Consider the following 13,276-nt stretch of genomic DNA (forward strand, 5'->3'; position numbering starts at 1 on the left):
TCACTGAAACGCTTGGTGGAAGCGGGGCAGTGTGGTGGGTGTGCTCAGGTTGGATATGAAAGAGGAGGGGAGCCCTTGGAGAGGACTCTCTGCAGCCTCAGGGTCTTCGGGGGGCTGAGGTGGCAGCTGGACGAGAGGCGTGGGCTCTTCGCTGGGCGGATAGGCCATGCCCTGCACCCCGCTGCCCCCCGCCTGGTTGTACGGAGGTCCGTTGAGCGGCAGGAAGTTGAAAAGCTGTGAGAAGTCCATCAGAGAGGAGGATGAAGCCAGAGGGTCACCTGTGGTGGCTCCTGCCACCGGTGTGGACATTTTGGACAGGGACACGTCCTGGCTGGCCTCGTCCAGCACGCCCACTTGAGTCTCCAGCTCGAGCTTGGAGGAGGAGAGTTGGGCTTCTTGGGCTGCAGAGGATGAGGAGGGCATGCTGCTCTGCAGCTCCATCAGGTAGGTCTCCAGTTCTCCCTTTAGATTTTGCTCCCGCTCCTGTGAGGAGACGGCGTATGAGGTAAAGTTGGAGCCCAGCGGGTACTTTAAAGAAAAGGGGTGTGTGTGGGCGGGGAAGGGCTCTGTGTCCAGGACGGGGCCTGTGTACATGTTGAGCTGGTGCGGCCTCGGCGTCAGCATTCCCGGGAGCTCGCCCTTGATGCCCCCAGACGCCAAGTCGTAGACAGTGGGCTCCAGCGAATCAGCTGGCTCAGTTTTTACCCTCAGCAGTTCGCGAGCGTGGCTCTTTTTCACGTGACGTGTCAGGTGGTCCTTCCTACCGAAGCGCTGGGCACAGTACTGACAAAGAAAGTCCTTGCGTCCGGTGTGCACCACCATGTGGCGTCGCACGTCTTTGCGGGTGTAAAACCGCCGCTCACAATGCTCACAGCGATGCTTTTTTTCTTTGGTCCCGCCAGAGGACTTGCCAGCGTGTGTTTTGAGGTGTTCCAGGAGAACCCCAGTGCTGGGGAACGGCTGCAGGCACACTTGGCAGGTGAGGTCTCCACTGTTGGCGGCGTGAAGGGCGAGGTGGCGTTTGAAGCCCAGCTTGGTGTTGTAGCTCTTGCCACACTCCTGACAGGTGAACGCCTCCTTGTACGGGTCGTGAGTGTGTAGGTGATTCTTTAAGTGATCCTTGCGGTGGAACATTTTCTCACAGTATGAACACTTGTGGTTTTTTTCTGGCGAGTGAGTTGCCATATGCCTTGGAACAGAGACACATTCTGTGAGCAGTCATGTTTTAAAGGAGGCACGCTTTACATCACACATAAACACGTGGCCTGAAAATGATTGCTCATCAACACATCATTGTGACTACCACTGAACACTACGGCACCAAAAGTGAAAGGGAAAAGCCTGTGTGTGTGTGTGTGTGTGTGTGTGTGTGTGTGTGTACCGTAGCAGCTTGTATTTGGAGACGAACGCCTTGGTGCAGTCGGGGTGGGAGCAGCGGTACGGTCTTTCTCCTGTGTGAGAGTACGAGTGCACCTTCAACTTCTCCAGACTGTTGAAAGCTTTCTGACACTCTTGGCAGGGGAAATTCTTTTTTGGCTTGCCCTCTGCTCTCCGGCGCCTCCCCGTGGGCTGTGTGAGCTTGGCTTTGTCCAGGACGTGGTCACGGTGGCCCTGGGTTCCTGTGGCCATGGCACTCTAAGGCAGACCAGCTACATGGACAGGGGCACAGTGCCCAACCAGTACTGATGCAATTAGTCTATCCAGTTTTATGTGCTCAACACCGCCCGGACTCAGGGGCCTGAGGGAGAGAGAGGCACACAGGGACAGAGAATCATCTGAATAGTTCAGTTTCAGGTTGCCGACAGTACAAAAGACACTAAAACTTAAATGAACAGAGACACTGATCTGAGGCCTGTTTCATGAAGCAGGTTGCACCTAGTGTGGCTCCTGTGGTTCTCCTGTTAACACCGGTGGTGTCATGGAGCTGATTATCAACTGGCTCAGTTAACTCTGGTTTAACAGTCCAGATCAGAGCTGCTTCATGGGTCTTAATTACAAGCAACACAATCAGAACCATGACTGGACGTCATTATGACATGAGCTCAAACGGTGACACCTGAGGAAACATTTGATTAATTCTGTTTATACAACTATGAGAGTAAAAAACACATAGGACATAACATCCAGATAAAAAAAGTGCTTGGATATAAATTAAATATGCTCAGTAGGATGGAATAATATCTATTTCTATGTCATGAACAAACTGTTTGTGCTACCTCAGCAGAGAGGGGAAGAAAAGTAGATCCTGCATGTTTATCTGACTGAAATGAAGCTTTTAGAATTTACTGGGAGATGATTCACAGTCTGGGTTTATTTAGTTTTTCTAATGAAAGACAACACTTGGGACTGTGTTAAAGTTTAGAATTAGTTATTGTCATGTCTTAGTGTCGTCCTCCCGCTGCCTGCTGCACTGGCATCCCTGCTGTGCTCACAATAAACCTGGCCAGGAGTCTTCCTTCATGTTTTTCAGCATTATTCTGTACAAAAGGATTTAGTGAAGTCACCAAAATAACAACATGAATCATTTGATTTGAACCCTGTTACTGTTGTGTGTTTTCACACAAACTGCCCACAGATTGTGCCTCACCTACACTGAACACACTGGGCAGACACACACCAGCCGTCTGTGATGCTTCCATTTACTTCAAGCAGTGTCTTTGTAAGCAGCATTTCATTCTGTGTAGAGATCAATGGATAGCTATGGCTGAGTACGTTATGCTTTGGAAATAGTCCGTGAATGGCAGACAGACGGAGGAGAACAGGATGCTTTCTGTGGCTGATAAGAAAAAAAACAATATAACCCTGAAATAAAATCTGAAAGTACAAATTTACCTAAAACTACAACTGCACTAAATAAATACTCTACACACACTACAATAAGTGTGTTGGTAGTTTAAGTACAGTGCATCCTGAATGCTGAAGCTCTGTACTGGTACAGGAAATTAATACACAAATTAAGTGTAAATGTAATCTACATAGAAGTAATAATAGACACAGTGTGGTACAAACACTGGTGCCACAGACAGTTAGAAATCAACAGCATACTAAAAACACAGGACCGGTGTGTGTAGTTCAGTTACAGCGATGTAATGTGACACATGACAGTCATCATCATGGAGACGTTCTCTAACGCCCCCTGTGCAGGCTCACCCAGCTCAACCCTGCAACAGGAAGGCCACACCTGCATTCAGGCAGGAGATGGTCACCCGGGGGGGGGCGCTCCGTAGCTGACTGGACCATGTCCCATCACTACTGCTGCCACAGCACCAGCATTTCAGAAACAGCTGCCACAGGTGCTTTACACAGCATGTGTAATGACCCCACAGCCAAAACCAGCTCCCTTGCACAGAACGCTTATTCCCACCCGCTCGGGTCCCGTTACCCAGCGTCCACCACAGGCCAGAGGACCTGTCCCAGTCTGCTCTGCTCAGCATTAGTCTACAGAGCTCAGTTCATGACACCCGACATCCACGGAGGGTTCGCCTTAATTTAATAAAACACAAATAGATTAAACTGTGAAAACACACAGGAGACAAACAGAAGGCACTTTACAAGACTGTGTGACTTCACACAGAGATTTATGAGTCAGCTACAGTTTACATGATCTGCACTCATTCTGGGATGTCCAGCAAACCTGTACATTCTCATTCATCCACACCGGTCACCAGATCCAGACAGACATCCCATCACATCACAGAGGGCTGATGTCTCTGGATTACTGCATTTAAATGGAACATTTCCTGAACAAAGTTGCTGAGAGTCAATGTCTGAGCCTTCTGCTGCTGACATGAAAAGTTATAAGCAAGCTAGTGCTTTATTAATTCAGAACAGAAACTGTATTTAATTAACATTTAGTGGAAGCACCTACACTGATAACAGCCAGTTATTATCCAATAATTAAAACGAATCTGTGCTTGAAATTGAAAGACCCTAAATGAAAAACATCTTATTATAACACATGACAATTCATTTTGATTCAGATATTCAGATTTTGTCTTAGTGAGGTGACTGTTTTCTGCTTTTTTAAAATCATTCTGATGTACATTAATAACGAAAACAATTCAGCGGATACATTCTGTATCTTTCCTCACATCCTATAATGGTTTGTCTTCACTTTAATAGAAATAGAAACAGACCTTAAAAGTTTTCTACTGATTTTGTAGTATTTTGTTTGTATTGTCTTTAAAGTAAGTGTCTTGTGACAACACAGTTAATAAGAATTTTAAGACAAAAATGCTGCACACTTTCTAATGTCTAGGACCAACGTTTGGTCACAAGCAGGATTATTCTGTAATTCTGTCTGATTATTACAAAACAATCACTGAGGCCGAAGGAGGAGTGTTGCAGGTTTTTAGGCTGATAAATTAATGTATTTGTCTTCAAAACAACAGAAACAACTGATTTTGATGTGTCATCATCGAAACATTTAAAGTCTTTAAATCTCTATAAACATTATTAGGGAACAAGCTCGGTTTCCTTACAAATGTTCGGATTTTAAGAAACTCACAAAACAAGTCTAAAAGTTTCATTTCTGATGAGCAGTCAGTTAGAGCCACGCACACAGAAACACCCCCACCCAGCATTATCTCCCCCCAACCTTTTCAAACAGGATGAACCATAAAGACAACCGTGTTTAAGCTGAGCAGCATTTCAAGTCTCCTGTGGTCCACATCAGGACCCCTCTGTTCCATCAGCCTTCACATTCAGAGTCAGAGCCACGCCACAGGTGATGATGATCCATGGCCATGCAGAGTCCAGGGCTGCTCTCACACCCCAGAGACTGTCTGAACATCAGCTCTGTCATGGGGGGACCCTCCGATCTGCCACCTCTACCTCACTGGCACACTCTCCAGAGCCTGCAGCCTGAGTGTCCCCGGCACACCGACAGGACGGCCCCTGTCTGCTTGTGCAGCTGCTGTGGGACCACATCTGGAAACACCAGCTACCACCGTGCACAGCAACCTGCCACAGCCACAGACCCACTCTGGGCTCAGAGGAAGCTGTCTGCCACGAGCTGGGACGCGGGCTGCACAAGCAGACCCTGAGCACTGCCTAATTAGTTTGCCTTAACTTCCCCTCCATGTTGCTACTTTATTGACAAGCAATTAGTGTCCCTCTGTTGTCTGCCTGGCTCTCTGCGGGTCAGAGCCCAGCTGTCATCCGTGTGACACCGTCATCATACCTGCAGAGGGGAAGCCACACGGCACAGAGCCCCCCGGAGAAACAGCAGGACTGTGGCCGCTACATGGCTGCTTTTGGCGTTCAGGGGTTTGGAAAGGAGATGCTTGGATCGATAAGGACATGTTGACACCGCTTCGGCAGGACTGAAGTGTGGATATGAGGCAAAAGTAAAGGTGAAAGCAGAAAGCAGGGAAAATGGGACTATTGGCGGATCCGAGTGCGCCTGTTGCTGTCGGAGCTCAGCGCACCGCCGTTGTTATTATATTAAAAAATAAAGTGAGTGAGGAGGCTATGTTCAACTTTGCTCAACTTTCCGCCAGTCTGCTGCCTCCTCTGCTCTTTAATGTTCGTGGACACGCACCGTGACACTAACATCGCCACTGACATCATTTATTTTATTTTTTTTCCAATACTTGTGCCTTCCCCTGGTTTTCTCTGTGGTCCCAAGCTGGGTACTGATTAACACAAACTTTTTCCCCAGCTCACCCCTCTCTCATAATTTAAATAACCCCGATATTTTAATTCAAGAACTGAGTAACCGTTTACTTAATTTACATCAAACTTACCCCGGGCGCTTTAACATCCTTTCTGTTGAGTTTTTCTTGACTTTCAACTATTTTCCGAATTTTTAATAATTTTTTTCTCATATTTTTTGCTAGACGCGGCGGGCCTGAAAATTGTTTGCTTTCCCCTCTTTCGAGCAGCCATTGTGTATGCGCTGCGATGCAACCGCACTACTTTGTAGCCACGCCCACTCAAAGTCCCGCCTACTTGTGCTTTTTGATTTGTGTACGGCGCTGCCACTTTGACTGCTCTGTCACCTACGGTCCCCCCCAATAAAACTCAATTTTTGGACTTGCTAGACGCACTGTCAATCGTTTAAACCCGGTTTAGTCCGTTTTACAGCGATAGGAAGGCCAACGTGTCAGCCAATAAGTGCTATTGGCTCACTGGACTGTCAGTCTCCGCTGTCAGCTTTCGGGGCTTCCTATTGGCTGGGGCCGCTGTCAATGGCGGTGACGGTGTGGGTGATTTTCCTGGTGCGCCGTTGCAGTACCGACGGGGAGGGAACAGCCTGGCTGATGGAGCTCCGGCTAGCCACATGTAGCTCAACTTAGCCTCACGTAGCTCCGGCTAGCCACATGTAGCTCAACTTAGCCTCATGTAGCTCTAGTTAGCCACATGTAGCTCCAGTTAGCCACATGTAGCTCCGGTTAGCCACATGTAGCTCCAGTTAGCCTCATGTAGCCCCGGTTAGCCTCATGCAGCTCCGGTTAGCCTCATGCAGCTCCAGTTAGCCACATGTAGCTCAACTTAGCCTTGTGTAGCTCAACTTAGCCTTGTGTAGCTCAACTTAGCCTTGTGTAGCTCAACGTAGCCTTGTGTAGCTCAACTTAGCCTTGTGTAGCTCAGGTTAGCCTCATGTAGCTCAGGTTAGCATCATATAGCTCCGGTTAGCCTCATGTAGCTCCGGTTAGCCTCATGCAGCGTATAGCTGGTCACTGCTCGCTGGCTTTGTGAAGCAAGAGGCTTGTTAGCGTATCAAGGGGACATAAATGACAACGTGATTGCTGAAGAGGTACAGGAAGCGTGAACATGCTCGCCACTTATTTTGGTCTTTTTAAAAACCGGATAACCCTCACTGGACAAACCCTTAGCCTTGGATAAAGTGGGTACGTGTATAAGGTAGGTGTTTACGGTGGTCAGCTCAGTGAAAAGTCGCCGCAGTGTCTCCTTCAGGGGTTCGGTAACATAAATGAAGGTCAAGCTGTCAGTGTTGTGTAGAGAGGAGGACAGCCTGCCGTGCCAGACCCCGCTCAGAGACTGTGGCTGGGAAATAAGAAGCGTTCACTGTCGAATTCACTGCACGAAGGAGGATCTTTCTACAAACGGAGGAGCCACTTTTCAATTCGGCATACATGTTCCACATCAAGCTGAAATCAGGTTGATGAGAAATCTGTTCCACTTTTCTACTCCACCTAAACACAGTGTGGCTGGAAATAGCGAAACGTGTAAATGTGATGTGAAAGTTAATCAGTGGGCCTTTGTGGTTTTAACCAGAATGAGTATGATGTGTCATAATACTTTTTTAAACTATACTTTGTTGGACAGTGTGAATGGACTGTGGTGATGTATGATGATATATGAGCTCCACAGCATGGGTCATTTAAATGCCCTTTTTGTATTTTACAGTTTAAAAATCTGAGATAACCTCTGGTGTCACAGACACATTAGATGGTTTTCTGAAAAAGGCTGATGCACTGGTACATGTTAATAGACTGGAAAAAGACTTCTCTGGTCAAAATCCGAGCCAGATTGATGCAGCAGCTGTCCTGCAAACTCCACACAGTGCTAACCATGCTGCCCTAACAAGAAACAGCAGTGCAGAATAATCCAAAGATATGTCTGAGGAAATAAAAGAGCACTGGTAAATGACAGATGGGTGGTCCACGTGTGTATACATGAGAAACCTTGTTTGTTCTGTTGTCATACAATGTTTTGTTTTTCCTGATTTTAAGAAAATGTAGGACACCAGCAACTTGACAAATATGGCATTTGTTGCTTTTCTCTGATTATAGATGGAAGATTTCACTTTGGCTGTTGGACTGCTAGTCAGACGGAGTGGGCAGTTTGAGAATGTCATTTTGAGACTCTTGAGAACTTGAGATACATATTTCCCAATATATTTATAGAATAAATGATGAATCAATAAGAAATAGATGAACTGATGAATGAATCGGTCACTGATGCTCATTTCCCTCAGAAAATAGTCACAGAGAAAACATTCCTTGTGACTGCTAAGTAAAATCAGTCACATCAAACAATGTAGATGCTATGATATGCTATGATTACCCGGAGGTGTGAAGGGTCGTCTGTCTCTATCTGTTGATCCTGTAATTGACTGGCGACCAGTCCAGGGTGACCCCCCGCCTCACCAACAGTCCAAAGATATTCAGTTTGATAAAAAGCAGAACATCCTCCTCTTAGATAAACTGATGCCAGCGATTAGTAAGCTTTCTTTTGAAATAACTGAACGAACTTCTAATTACTTCTATATTCCTCAGTAACATTTTCTCCAGCTGATACAATACATGAAGGACACGTTCAGACTGCACTGTGCACATACTTTAGAACAAGATATCTGCACAATGGATGGATGCAGACTAGTACTCAGAAGTTTACTGTGGAATGAGTGACCTGTAACACACACACAGAGGAGGTGAAACATGACCCTGAAGTTGTCCGTCTGTACACAGATCCCAATGGATAAAAATTCACGAAAAGTCCGGAACCAGGACAGTAACCCGTGCATCGAGGTAAGCTCCCCGACCCTCCACATGTTGCACTGTGTCAAACATCTGGCTGCTGCTGGGGCCACAGGGCCTGTGACCTTTGTAATCCTGCTCTCTTGTGGGGGCTTGTTCTCTTTTTCAGGAAAGTGATGCCTCTCAGAAGTGTTTGAATGCCTACAACTACGATAAGAGCATGTGCTCAGCCGATTTCCAGAGATATAAAAACTGTAGAAAATACTGGGTGAGTATGTTTCCACTTGAGGAAACATTCAGCGAAGCCTTAAGGTCACAGTGCATGTTGTGTTTGAGTGTGAGAGCTCATCATCATCATCATCATCACAGTAGCCACACTGGTCACATGGCCACACTCACCTGCTGGTGGGATTCTGGTCTGTAACGCTTCAGTAGCGACACCCACTGGTCGGTCAGGGTGGGTGCAGAGGTGGGGGAAAGACGCACTAGGAGTTATGGAGGTATCACATGTTAGTCAGCAGTACAGAGAGAAGTGTGCACATTAGTGTTATTAGGAGAAACACTAAAGATAGAAATAAACATGTGTGTCAACCATGAAAGTCTGGATAACTTAGTTTAACTTGTAAGATGCACTAGACACACATTGTACCTGGAATGGTGAAAATGGTAGCAGCAGAGTTTTAATGCCCTTCAGACATGTGTTTTCTCATGTGTTCATGTGTGAATAAGAGCCAGGCTCACCTGGTCACACCTGTAACACTTCTCTGGTCCTTTTACCACAGCTCAGGCCTGATGTCCCATTAGCATTAAGGTCACAGCAGAAAAAGCTTCTGCACACATGCATGCATGTACTGGTCCACCCTACCGAGAGCACTGTGGTACATGTGTTCCTCAATTATCCTTTGACATGGACAAAGAAAGTGACATCAGTTTAATAAGCCATGACAGGTTTTATTGGACAGGAGATCCTTCTCATGCCAGACTGCTGTATGAAAAGGGTTCTAGTTGAGTAAATAAAGGAAAGTAATCTTGTTTTTATTGTTGAATTTGAATTGAAAGTTGACCTTGCCACGGTAAATTGGTGGAGTGCCCCTTTAATACAAACGTGCCATTTGTCAGTGTTTCTACTGCTGATGGAAACCAGTGGCAGCAGCTAGTGTTTTCTTTTTTAAATGAGGGCCAGCTAAGCTTTTGGTGTTTGTGTCCTTGTAGCACAACATAATGCTGCAGAGGAGGAGAGCCGGTGTGAACCCCGACATGCCCACCGCTGCAGAGAGGCAGGAACACCTCGATGCCATCGGAGGCAAACCGTACTAAGTCAGCAGGGCCACACGGAGAGCCAGGAAGACCCGCAGGACCAGGACATTTACCGCAGGCCAGCACGCTGTGGCCACGCTGCCACACTGCACTGATGCTCTGTCTGATCTGGTGTGAAGGATCTTACAAACCCTTGTGTCTGCTGATGTGTCCACTTCATCATGAACATTGAGGCTCCTGAACAGGTGGACTGTGACTCACACTGTAAAAGCATGTATGTGGTAGGCGACTCCGTGTGTGGCCCCTGAGTGGATCTCAGCTCCCCAGCATGGTGACGTGTCTGCCCTTAATAAAAAGACTGTTTTGTCGTCACAGTCCTCTCCCTCCTGTCTCATTTGCCACCTCATTCTCTTTTTGTAGGTGATGTGTTTTGGATAACCCCCCCTGCATCACTTTAGGCTGTCAGGTCTCAGAGAAGTGTTCACTCAACTACACATCATCAGAGTGAACTCTGGGTAATCTGACTGCTGTGATGGACACACTGAATTAAAAGGGGCACATTCCACTTTTGGTAAGATGTAACATTCTGGAGTGTAAAAGTCAAAGCTGTTCTATTTTGTCCCAAACCACTAAACATGACAATGACAAGAAATGTGAAAATACCATCCAGAGGGAACACAGGTCTGTTTGGTTGGAAGGAGAGAGTTTCATATTAAAAAGGCTGACTCTGGAAGACCCCCACGTGGTTTGTGTAACACTGCTGGAGCCCCACAGTAGCTACAGGATGGAGCAGGAGGAGCAGGAGAGCTCAGACGTGTGAATCTGTTTCTCACTAAACAAACATGTTCTGAGCTCAAACGGCAGAATGTTCTCTTCACCTGAACATCGTGCTCTGTTGTCTCTGTGGTACAGAACAGAGCAGAACGTCTGTGCTGGGCCTCCCTGACCTACTCAGGCCTGGACCGGGGGCCTCGGCACCCCCGGTCCTGGATGTCAGGGGGGAGGTGGCTTTGAGATGTGGTCATTCAATTCAATTCAATTCAATTTATTTTGTATAGCCCAATATCACAACAGAGTGTCTCATAGTGCTTTACACAGTTCACTGAAATAAACAAGTGTAAGCGAACAACCAATCTAATAAAGAGTCCAGCAGTCGATGAGGCCAATGGATCAGTCCGGTGGATCAGTCCGATGGATCAGTCCGAGGCATCACCTGCCCTTTATGACCCTCCTTCTTCGGGAAGGAAAAACTCCAAAAACCCAGTGGGAAAAGAGAAACCTCTGGGAGCACCACAGTGAAGGAGAGATCCAGCTCCCAAGGACGGACAGGCTGTAGCCTTGGACAGACGCACATCCATTGGCTGGTGGAGAACCACATCAGCAGGACCAGGACCAGGATCCATAGGAACCAGAGAACCACATCAGCAGGACCAGGACCAGGAGCCATAGGAACCAGGGAACCACATCAGCAGGACCAGGACCAGGAGCCATAGGAACCAGGGAACCACATCAGCAGGACCAGGACCAGGATCCACAGGAACCAGAGAACCACATCAGCGGGACCGGGACCAGGACCCACAGGAACCAGAGAACCATATCAGCAGGGCTAGGACCAGGATCATGTGACCCTGTTTGGCCAGACTGATGTCCAAAGCTGCAAATGAAACTGACTGAACAATAACCAGGTGTCTTCTTCACTGGACACTGAAGTGGGGGGGCATTAGAACCTTCAGGTGAGGGAAAAGTACACCATGAAATGATCATGTGCTCAAAGCTTCAGTGATGAGGTTGTCAGTGTGCTGACTGTGCCCCCCCCCATCATGATTACCTGCAGTGTATTATATGATGGCATCATCACCACAGACTTTGTGCCCCCCCCCTCCCCAGTAGGCAGTGCAGCACACACACACACACACACACACACACACTAAACTGTCCTGTCCTTACCCAGAGCGCGCGGAGGGGGGCGCTCCCTCCTGTAACGCACAGTGTGTCCTGCCGGGGTGTGGGTGGGGGGTGCAGCCGTGAGGACAGACCTTTCCCTCAGCTCCTGTCGGTAAGTGTGCCACTGTCCCGCCACTGGTTCGGAGGGGTGCCCCCCCCCCCCCACCCCGGGACTGCACGGGTTAAGATAAGATAAGACCTTCCTTTATTAGTCCCGCGACGGCGACTTTCACAAAGTCACAGCAGACAGGAGGAGATATGACCCCCCCACCCCGACAGATGTGTCGGTGAGCTCCTCCAGCTGACAGGTGGGACCCATCAGCAGGTCACAGCCGAGCTCCACCTGAGCTGTGGGCTCCACCTGAGCTGTGAGCTCCACCTGAGCTGTGGGCTCCACCTGAACTGTGAGCTCCACCTGAACTGTGAGCTCCACCTGAGCTGTGAGCTCCACCTGAACTGTGGGCTCCACCTGAACTGTGAGCTCCACCTGAGCTGTGAGCTCCACCTGAACTGTGAGCTCCACCTGAACTGTGAGCTCCACCTGAACTGAACTGTGAGCTCCACCTGAGCTGTGGGCTCCACCTGAAATGAACTGTGAGCTCCACCTGAACTGTGAGCTCCACCTGAGCTGTGGGCTCCACCTGAGCTGTGAGCTCCACCTGAGCTGTGGGCTCCACCTGAGCTGAACTGTGGGCTCCACCTGAGCTGTGGGCTCCACCTGAGCTGTGAGCTCCACCTGAACTGTGAGCTCCACCTGAACTGAACTGTGAGCTCCACCTGAACTGTGAGCTCCACCTGAACTGTGGGCTCCACCTGAAATGAACTGTGGGCTCCACCTGAACTGTGAGCTCCACCTGAAATGAACTGTGAGCTCCACCTGAACTGTGAGCTCCACCTGAGCTGTGGGCTCCACCTGAACTGTGAGCTCCACCTGAACTGAACTGTGAGCTCCACCTGAGCTGTGGGCTCCACCTGAACTGTGGGCTCCACCTGAAATGAACTGTGAGCTCCACCTGAGCTGTGGGCTCCACCTGAACTGTGAGCTCCACCTGAACTGAACTGTGAGCTCCACCTGAACTGAACTGTGAGCTCCACCTGAACTGTGAGCTCCACCTGAGCTGTGGGCTCCACCTGAACTGTGAGCTCCACCTGAGCTGTGGGCTCCACCTGAGCTGTGGGCTCCACCTGCAGCTGTGGGCTCCACCTGAGCTGTGGGCTCCACCTGCAGCTGTGAGCTCCACCTGCAGCTGTGGGCTCCACCTGAGCTGTGGGCTCCACCTGATCCGTCCACAAGGACAGGTGGCTGTGACCAGCACACACTCCTTATTATGTCTCTACATTCTATCAGTGAGGCACCAAGGCGTCAGTGGGGGGGGCCTGGAACAATATCAGGAACAACTTGACTGCTTGGTCTTCTCTGTCGGACAGCTTGATATGTGACACACGAGTACTTGAGACAGGATGTGTAACCTAATGTGTGTGAGGCACCAGGCCATCATCAGGAATACATCACTGCACTGATCTTAGAGTTCTCTCTGCCTGCCTGAGAAAAACCAAACACACCATCCAGTGACATCAGCGTTTCCTCCTCAGTGACCTGATCTGGGCTGCAGGGCAGAGTCGTCCCC

The 13,276-nt window shown here is 48.6% G+C and overlaps 2 protein-coding genes across 5 annotated transcripts; one reads left to right on the forward strand and one right to left on the reverse strand.

The window, feature by feature from the left end:
* plag1 (pleiomorphic adenoma gene 1) lies at positions 1-5,780 on the reverse strand. The gene is made up of 3 exons (XM_070853264.1): positions 5,748-5,780; positions 1,382-1,738; positions 1-1,189 (listed from the first exon to the last, which is right to left on the reverse strand). Exons 2-3 carry the CDS (start codon positions 1,627-1,629, stop codon positions 1-3), a joined length of 1,437 nt encoding a protein of 478 aa, XP_070709365.1. The 5' UTR covers positions 1,630-1,738; positions 5,748-5,780.
* A 449-nt stretch (positions 5,781-6,229) lies between these two features.
* chchd7 (coiled-coil-helix-coiled-coil-helix domain containing 7) lies at positions 6,230-10,076 on the forward strand. Of its 4 annotated transcripts, none has more exons than XM_070852903.1 (4): positions 6,230-6,854; positions 8,439-8,498; positions 8,617-8,715; positions 9,660-10,076. In XM_070852903.1, the coding sequence occupies exons 2-4, from the start codon at positions 8,445-8,447 to the stop codon at positions 9,762-9,764; spliced, it is 258 nt and encodes an 85-aa protein (XP_070709004.1). In that variant the 5' UTR covers positions 6,230-6,854; positions 8,439-8,444; the 3' UTR covers positions 9,765-10,076. The 4 variants fall into 4 exon arrangements, with proteins under 4 accessions (XP_070709004.1, XP_070709005.1, XP_070709003.1 ...); XM_070852904.1 differs by having other exon boundaries at positions 6,230-6,760; XM_070852902.1 differs by having other exon boundaries at positions 6,232-6,867.
* Positions 10,077-13,276: the final 3,200 nt, after the last annotated feature.

This window comes from Pempheris klunzingeri, chromosome 21 (assembly GCF_042242105.1).
Source record: "Pempheris klunzingeri isolate RE-2024b chromosome 21, fPemKlu1.hap1, whole genome shotgun sequence".
In the NCBI taxonomy this organism is placed as follows: domain Eukaryota; kingdom Metazoa; phylum Chordata; class Actinopteri; order Acropomatiformes; family Pempheridae; genus Pempheris; species Pempheris klunzingeri.

Bases quoted from the DNA above. Each gene is read 5' to 3' on its own strand.
- chchd7 (XM_070852903.1), top strand. From the start codon at position 8,445: ATGGATAAAAATTCACGAAAAGTCCGGAACCAGGACAGTAACCCGTGC. The intron at 8,499-8,616 runs GTAAGCTCCCCG...TCTCTTTTTCAG, and splicing joins ACAGTAACCCGTGCATCGAG to GAAAGTGATGCCTCTCAGAA. The intron at 8,716-9,659 runs GTGAGTATGTTT...GTGTCCTTGTAG, and splicing joins AAAACTGTAGAAAATACTGG to CACAACATAATGCTGCAGAG.
- plag1 (XM_070853264.1), bottom strand. From the start codon at position 1,629: ATGGCCACAGGAACCCAGGGCCACCGTGACCACGTCCTGGACAAAGCC. The intron at 1,190-1,381 runs GTACACACACAC...CTCTGTTCCAAG, and splicing joins TCCAAATACAAGCTGCTACG to GCATATGGCAACTCACTCGC.